Source organism: Sceloporus occidentalis, unplaced genomic scaffold (assembly GCF_023333645.1).
Source record: "Sceloporus occidentalis isolate IW3139 unplaced genomic scaffold, rSceOcc1.0.p SCAF_83, whole genome shotgun sequence".
NCBI lineage: Eukaryota > Metazoa > Chordata > Lepidosauria > Squamata > Phrynosomatidae > Sceloporus > Sceloporus occidentalis.
The window spans coordinates 151,646-160,304 of NW_028317063.1; the positions used below are offsets into that span (position 1 = coordinate 151,646).

The 8,659-nt window shown below is 46.9% G+C and overlaps 1 protein-coding gene across 2 annotated transcripts; it reads left to right on the forward strand.

Annotated features, from left to right (window-relative positions):
- Positions 1 to 1,718: 1,718 nt before the first annotated feature.
- On the forward strand, positions 1,719 to 6,517 carry LOC149285151 (transmembrane protein 198-like). Of its 2 annotated transcripts, none has more exons than XM_089495764.1 (4): positions 1,719 to 1,881; positions 1,969 to 2,544; positions 5,742 to 5,949; positions 6,364 to 6,517. In XM_089495764.1, exons 1-4 carry the CDS (start codon positions 1,719 to 1,721, stop codon positions 6,515 to 6,517), a joined length of 1,101 nt encoding a protein of 366 aa, XP_089351890.1. The 2 variants fall into 2 exon arrangements, with proteins under 2 accessions (XP_089351890.1, XP_089351891.1); XM_089495765.1 differs by having other exon boundaries at positions 5,742 to 5,941; positions 6,374 to 6,517.
- Positions 6,518 to 8,659: the final 2,142 nt, after the last annotated feature.

Below are 8,659 nucleotides of genomic sequence, written 5' to 3' on the forward strand. Positions count from 1 at the left end.
TCAGCTAATGTTGGATTACAACTCCCATTACATCTCGGCTGGACTATATTGTTGGGAGTTGTAGTGCGGCCACGGCTGACAGATTTTGGCTTCCGTGGATATAGAAGCAGTCTCGTGCAACTCCCATCACACTTAGCCTGCCGAGATAGGATGCGCAGTCTGTGGAGCTGAATGTTTTGGTATAGACATGCAAGTCAGGGTATACATACCAACCGTCTTGGATTTCCACAGCCATTCCCTGGTTTTAATGGTTTGAATTTTAATATGGAATGGCTGACAAATGCACTATGTTTCAAAAGTTTGGGATCACGCAGCTGTTTTCATGGAAATCAAGGAAATTTGATTGTAACATAATTACAAAAGGGTTTCTAACCATCAATTGGCCTGTTAAACTTAAACTTGGATCAGCGAACCCAACGTGGCATTGGGACACAGGAGTGATGGGAGTGATAAAGGGCCATTGGGACACAGGAGTGATGGGAGTGATAAAGGGCCATTGGAACACAGGAGTGATGGGAGTGATAAAGGGCCATTGGAACACAGGAGTGATGGGAGTGATAAAGGGCCGTTGGAACACAGGAGTGATGGGAGTGATAAAGGGCCTCTGTACGCCTGTGAAGAGATTCCATAAAAAATCAGCCGTTTCCAGCTACAATAGTAATTTACAACATTAACCCCGTCTGCGCTGGTTTTCTGATCCATTTCATGTTATTTTAATAGACAAAATTAGCTTTTCTTTCAAAAATATGGAAATTACTAAGTGACCCCAAACCTTTGAACGGTAACGTGTATAACGTATAAACATTGACACAGGCAGATACCGCCGGAGTTGGGGAGTTCCTGGAAAGACCGTTGGGCTTCTGAGGGCTCTGCTCATGAGTTTACAATCTAGATGTTTATATAAGATGGTGTGGTCGATGGGGCCTTGAAATGTGTACACGGGGAGGGAATGGTCATATTATTTGGGAGAGTTGGTTGTTACACGCTGAGATTATTCGGGTTAACGCTGCTTGTTCCGGGTTGAACTCTCCCGGGAGCCGGTCGCAGCTGTGACTTACAGGCTTTGCCCCTATTGGGTCTCATCGCAGAGTTAATCAGTAATCCCCTGCAAGGCACAGACGGGGAGGAAAAGGAACATAGAATCTGCCGGCAGATCGGCCCCATCCGGCCCCCGTCTAGTCGCCCGTTTCTCCAGCTGTAAAGAATCAAATCAGTCGTTGGTCTCGTCTTAGATTCAGGAGCCGTATGTCTATCCCATGCATGTTTAATACCCTCACTGTATTACCCTATACCACACCTGCTGGGAGGCTGTTCCACTTATTAACTACCCTCTCAGTAAAGTAAAACTTCCTTACATTCCATCTAATGAGCTTTAACAGTGCATGAGAGAGACCGGAGTTCAATGAGAATAACATCTAGAAGGGGAATGAATGGGGGGGGGGACACAAAGAGAACGTCATGATCAGGAATCTAATTGTGTCATAGAATGTTAGGGACACGCATTGAACAGACGTGTTCTAGGTGAGGTACTCCCGCGTGGTGTATGTGGTGCACGGGTTAAATTAATCACGCGTGTAATCGGTTCCTCCACGCATGTTTTTAAACCCAGGCTGGATTGCTGATAACAGACTCCGCATGGGGCTGGATCATTAAAAAGGTTGTGGAAGGGTGACGACGCGTGGAGGATCCAGGCAAGGCCCCCCCCCCCCGGGGGAAACATGACCACCACTATGCAAACGCTACGCTTCCAGCTGCTACCCCCAGACCCGGGGCAGGACTGGCCTCCGCCATGCGAGCAGGAGATAGAGAGGAGGTACCAGGTGGTCCCGTCGGTGGTCTGCGCAATGTGCTGCCTCTTTGGAATCATCTACTGCTTTTTTGGTGAGTGCCGGCCTGATAAGTTTACCCACGAGCCCCGTCACCCAGCAGAGTAAAACTATATGCGATTTATTTTTCTTCCCCAAATAGGTTACCGCTGCTTTAAGGCAGTCATGTTCCTGACGGGCCTGATGTTCGGCTCGGTGGTCATCTTCATGTTGTGTTACAAAGAACGTGTCCTGGACACCCAGCTGAGCGTGGAAGCCAGCGTCGGCATCGGACTGAGCATCGGAGTCCTGTGCGGGCTGGTCACCATGCTGGTGCGGAGCGTGGGACTCTTCATGGTGGGCTTATTGTTGGGGTTGCTTCTTGCCATTGCCACCCTGATCGTCATGGAGCAGTTTTATCACCCCCGCACCGTGTGGGTACCGGTGGCCCTTCTACTAGGCATCGGGATGCTCTTTGCCGTCCTGACCCTGCAGTGGCAGCGTTTTTTCACCACGCTCTCCACCGCCGTCTTTGGCAGCGCCATCATGACAGTGACGGTTGACTACTTCATTGAACTCTTTCTCCTGGTGCAGTACGTGTACCAGCGCATGAAGGTGGCCCCTCCGCAAGCCGTCTGCTGGTACAGCTGGGTCATCCTCGGGATCTGGCCGGTACTCAGCATACTGGGAGTTCTCGTACAGTGGAAGGTCACCGCTGAGGGCTACTCGCATACAGAAGGTAAGTCTGCAGAAATACGGTCAAAACGAGGTCTTGTGTAAGAAGATGGAGAATATAAGAGAAAATCACTGAATTGTAACATAAAACTTTGATCGGAATTCTATTTGTATCCCTACAGAAAGTCCAGAAGTAGCTAAGGTTACAAGTTATAATATTTCCAACCCAAACAATTAGAGACAACTAAGTCCTTTCCCATTGAGATGTCCCTCGTTCTATTGATCTCAAGCAATTAACCTACAGATAAAAGTAGCACCGCACGTATGACATTTCCAGGCAGGAACGTTCTTATCGAGTTGGGGGTCTTACGTAGGATATTAATGCTTCGCAACGTAACCATTTGGGTTACAATGTTTTCATTTTTTTGAAGACCAGTTCTTCATGGTGGACGATAGAGGCTCCTCTTGGTCATTTTGACTTCGTCCAGCCAATAGAAACCTGAGATCACAACCTCGAGGTTCTAAGGAAGGAACACGGAGAGGAGACAAGTCCTCCAAAACTGGAGCTTCGTATCTCCTGACCTCCGGCCTAGCTCAGTGTGAATTATTGTAGGTTTAGGAACGCCGTAGGTCACCGGTAGAGTTGGATCGGGCCCCTGGTTGGAGCTCTGGTCTTATTGTCTGAACGCTGTCATAGATTATTTATTGTGACTGAACTAAAACCGGATCGTCCGTAAGGTTTATGAAAATGTCACGATGCGACTCTGTAGGCCGGAGGGGTCAAGTCGTGGTCAGGATCCAAGCGCAAGGGACTTTTTGGTATTAGCACGCTAAGCCATATGAGAGCTAAACACAGACCCCAAAACTACATCTCTAAATACCCCAATGATAAGAACGTTGAGTAAAGTAGAAGTAAAAAGCATCAACCAAATGCAGTGTCCTCTGCCTAATATCTGAACGGCCCCACACATGCCTGGAAATGTTATGGGACCTCCTGTATTAAATGCCTGAAAACATATTATGGGGCAAAAACTACAACTGGGGTAAAAAACACAATAATTTTGAAAGCTGTTGCCAGCTAACAGGCAGCCCAAGTCTCAGCTGTGGCCATCTGGCTAAAATATATAAAAAATATAATCTTTTGCATTATTGATTAATAGGAGTTATCCCTCAGCATACACTTCCATATGAAATCTATAATACCTCCCAAGTGTCCCTCATTAGAAGGGCTCGTTGTGGCCCAAACCAAGACGACCCCCTTCTCTGTGAATGATTGCTGGGTATGAAGGTATCTTGTGGTTATATAGAAACATCAGAAAATGGGTTAATACATTAAATGCATGAAACTAAATAAATGCTTCTCTTACTATATTCCCTCATTGGCCATTTTAAAATATTGGGAAGTACAGCACCAAAAGTTTAGGGTCACGCACTTGTTTTTGAAAGAAAAGCACATTTTTACCATTAAAATAACATGCAATGAATGAGAAATCCAGCACAGACGGGGTTAATGTTGTAAATGACTATTGTAGCTGGAAACGTCTGATTTTTAATGGAATCTCTTCGTAGGCGTACAGAGGCCCTTTATCACTCCCATCACTCCTGTGTTCCAATGGCCTTTTATCACTCCCATCACTCCTGTGTTCCAATGGCCCTTTATCACTCCCATCACTCCTGTGTTCCAATGGCCCTTTATCACTCCCACCACTCCTGTGTTCCAATCTTTATCACTCCCATCACTCCTGTGTTCCAATGGCCCTTTATCACTCCCATCACTCCTGTGTTCCAATGGCCCTTTATCACTCCCATCACTCCTGTGTTCCAATGGCCCTTTATCACTCCCATCACTCCTGTGTTCCAATGGCCCTTTATCACTCCTATCACTCCTGTGTTCCAATGGCCCTTTATCACTCCCATCACTCCTGTGTTCCAATGGCCCTTTATAACTCCCATCACTCCTGTGTTCCAATGGCCCTTTATCACTCCCATCACTCCTGTGTTCCAATGGCACGTTGTGCTCGCTGATCCAAGTTTAAGTTCGAAAAAGCTAATTGATGGTTAGAAACCCTTTTGTAATTATGTTACAGCCAGAAATGTCCTTGTTTTCCATTAAAAAAACAGAGTGACCCCAAACCTTAGAACGGTAGTGTGTGTGTATATATATACGATGTGACAAAGGTCCAGTCGATAAAAAGATAATTGGTTGTCATGGAAACCTTGACTTGTCACTAAAAATTCACTTAATTGCTTCACCTGCATTCAAGCAGGGATATCGACCATAACCTACTGTGAGCAAAAGCACCAACTGGGAGTCTTATATATGATCACAGAGGGGGGGGAAGAATAAGAGGGTGTTAGATTCCGACTGTGTGACCCGGAGAATCTGCCCCTTCACCCTGATACTGGGGAAAAAAACCCTGAGAGTTCCCAGGAAGGCATATACCGCTTTGCACACACTTCTTGCTTTAAATTGGTCTTTAAATGTTATTTTTTTCCCAGTTTAAAGGAACAGAACATAAGAATAGGGTCTTTGTTCCCAGACGCGCTCTTTAAGCGAATGAATGTGTCGCTTTAAAGCTCTCAGCGGGTCGGCCCGGCTGTGTAGGAATTAGGTGACACATTCATATATCCGCTCATTCACCTGGGAACAAAGGCGGCATTTATCTGTTCCTTTAAATTGAATCTTTAATGGGAAAGGAAAAGTATCTATTGTGCTCCATGCTTTAGAACGTACGGAGGCGTCCCGCGGTACCGACGGGTTAAGTGCCGGGTCCGTTTCCTTTGAACGCGGTGATCAGGAATCCCACGGCTGTCCGTGTTTTGTTTCCTCCAGAGCTGCTGCTCTCCCCTTTTTTCTCCTGAAAGCACCGAATCGAACAGTCACCCGATTCCCGGCTCAATGGAGTCTAAAGGTCATTTTTTGACAACTTGGTGTAAATGGCCAGGGGGGGGTTTACTTTACTGGGAGGTTTTACTTTACTGGGAGGGTGGTCAGCTGGGTGATTAAGACTGAGTCATTCTAGTGTTTCTCACGGGAAGTATAATAATGAGTGAGAACTCGTACAGTATTGTTCAAAAGTTTGGGATCACTTAGAAATGTCCTTTTGTTTTTTAAGAAAAGCACATTTTGTCCATTTAAAATCACATGAAATGGATCAAAAATCCAGTTTAGACATCCCAATATCAGACAGTCAGCCATCGCACGGGATATAACTGCTAAATCCAGAACCCTTTCACTAATCCAAACGCCTTCCCTTCTAGTTATCATCAGCCGGCAGCAGCGCCGGGTCCAGCTCATGAAGATAAAGCAGCGGGAGGAGCGCAAGGAGAAGAAGAAGAGGAAGAAGAGACCTCATCACCACCATCCCAACCCGCAGCATAAGACCCCTCACCCACCCGAGCCGGCCTTCCGCAGGAAGCCCACCCCCATCCGGCGCTTCGATGGGGATGTGATCTCCCCTGTAAGTGCGGGGTGCGCAGAGATGGCACAGTTGCTATAGGGGGTGAAAAGGTAGTAGTAGCATTTTTACCAGCCCTCAATTAAGTTTCTGTCCTTAGAACTTATTCCTCAACCTCGAGGAGAACGCTCAACTCGGTGTCTTACTTTACTTATTGTGTTTTATACAAAAAAGATGAACTTCAGTTAATTTCATATTTAGTGAGTATGCTCCTAATAGCCGCTGGAATTAGGATCTACTAACGTGATGAGTTGAGTCCGGAATGCTGATTATACGTAGAATTCTTGATAGAACACCATGAGGTGTCAGGCGACGGTCCATTGGATGGACCATTAGGTCGGATGAGATGGGAACCTCGCGTTGTGATGCGTTTCTTGTGACAGAGCTTTCGCCGTGTCCATCGTTCCAAAGATCTTTGTCTATTTGTGTCCTCAGAGTTACATCCAGAGTTTCCGGGACCAACAGACGGGTTCCTCGAGAGGCTGCATAACCGGGGCTCACACCGTGGTGGATTTGGACTATGACTGCGGCTCGCGGGTGCCGTTAACATCCGGAGCGGCTTCGGCCGTCAGAGTATAGCACATCCCGAGGAAGAGTGGGCAGGAGAAGCAGGGAGCTGGGGGGGTCCTTTGTACGCCCTGATATCGTGTGTTAACCCCCCCAAAAATACTGTGACAGTGAAAATGCCGATGGATTAACGGAAACCCGACATGGTCTCGCACCCCGGAGCTGTACGGTGACCCCCCGCTGCTTGCCACCATTTCATCGAGCCTATGCAGACATGCGCCCGACGCAGTAAAAACCGCATCCCGCGGTACGTGACACTATATTAACACTATACAACCTGAACTTCTACCTACCTCCCCATGAGTACTACATGCACTACAGTTTGTCCCCCCCCCACCTCCCTGCGCTCAGGTGGAAAGCCTCTTCTCCTCCCTACATGGACTTCCTAGCATCATCTTTGGATCTGGGAAGACCCAGCCAGGCGGTGACCTGCGTGCCTACATCCCACCGACCCACTGTACGGACGGTGCCCTTCCCGGTCCGGTTCCGGGGTGCGCGTCGGCGCCACCTAGTGCTCGCGCGTAAGAACAACGGGGACTGTCCTTCGGAGAAAAGGGTCCGTTTCACCCGGGAAGATATCTATCTGCTGGATCGGTCAGTGCTGGGGGTTTGGACTTTAGCCCATGCATTTCAGGAAAAAAAAGCCACAAGATTTGGATAGAAAAAAAAACAAAACAAAAAAACTAAAGACTTTTACGGACTTTTCGGCGGGCGTTCGGTTTTTTAAATTATTGTAATTGAGGTGGCGGGGAGTTATGAAGTAGCGCAGTTTGAGGATACGTAAGTTGAGGTGCGTTTGATAGACTGCAGGATAGGACTACTTGGGTACCAAGGTCCCGTGTCTTCTACCCATCCCCCACTCCATCAGTACATCATCCCTTTTCATTTGTCATCTTGTCGGCGGGGTCAGCAGCCTCCATTATTCAATGGACTAGTAAACACCTGCCTTTACCATCTCGGACGGAAGGCGCAGCTCACCCATATCTCCATACTGTGTTGTCGATGATCTCTGGGCTAGTTAAAGCTGAAACGTGTAGTGTTCATATGGCTAGCTAACATCTCCGCTGTTGTCCTGTGAACCCCCGCTGGTTGCCCCCTCTACGGCATTGGATCGGGTAACGTGCAAATTTACGGTCCCGTTCCCTCCTCTCTTTCACCCTTCTTTCCCACCTACCCTTTTCCGCCACCACTATCCTTTCGAGAAACATTTGCCAGCAGATCGGCCCCATTCGGCCTGTCTAGTCCTGCTGTAAAGACTCAAAACCTTAACCAGTCCTTGGTCTCGTCTTTCACGCCATCTGCATGTTTAAATTCCCTTGCTATATTAGCCTCTACCACCTCTGCTGGGAGGCTGCTTCACTTATCTACCACCCTCTCAGTAAAGTAAAACTTCCTTACATTTTTACCTATGGACTAAAGGGGCAATCGGGAACGCCGCGATAGAACTGGACTCACCCAGCCTCCTATTTCCCATGAGCTAGTGGCACGGAGGGTAGGTGTATTTTGGGATACTGCTGGATTTTTGTGTGAAGCGATCAGAGTTTGTATGTTTTCTTGGGGAGGGCGACTGTCATGTTTTAAATATTTTTTATCTGTGCCAAACCCCCTGGACCCCCTGTAAATACGATCAGATTCCTCATCGTTAAAGTAATTTATTTCAAATCTTCAATCGGAATGTCTGTTTTCTTCTTAATTATAAGTTTGTCGCAGATCATCTCGCTGAGAGGGTGTTTGGTGAATTCCCGGTATCTTCATTGGATGATTTATACGTTCAGATAAAAGTGACTGTTTTTTTTTTATTTTTTATATTTTATTAACAAGGTGGGTTTTTATATTTACTAAGAATAACAATTTACGAAGGATGGAGTCAAAACATCGGAATTTAGTGGTTCTAAATTAAAACCTCAGAAGGACCGCCGCCAACCACAGTCTGCATGTTTGGGTCCACATTGGGTTCTTCTAGTCGTTGATTAATGCAACACACCATTCAAAAGTTTGGGGTCACCCAGCTGCTTTCATGGAAAACAAGGACATTTCTGTCTGTAACATGATGGCAAAATAAAGTGATAAAGGGCCATTGGAACCCAGGAGTGATGGGAGTGATAAAGGGCCATTGGAACCCAGGAGTGATGGGAGTGATAAAGGGCCATTGGA

What these genes read in the sequence shown, in the direction of transcription:
- LOC149285151 (XM_089495764.1), top strand. Translation starts at nt 1,719, where the DNA reads ATGACCACCACTATGCAAACGCTACGCTTCCAGCTGCTACCCCCAGAC. An exon ending in GGGCTACTCGCATACAGAAG is followed by an intron (nt 2,545 to 5,741) that starts GTAAGTCTGCAG and finishes CTTCCCTTCTAG; the next exon opens with TTATCATCAGCCGGCAGCAG. An exon ending in GTGATCTCCCCTGTAAGTGC is followed by an intron (nt 5,950 to 6,363) that starts GGGGTGCGCAGA and finishes CTTTGTCTATTT; the next exon opens with GTGTCCTCAGAGTTACATCC.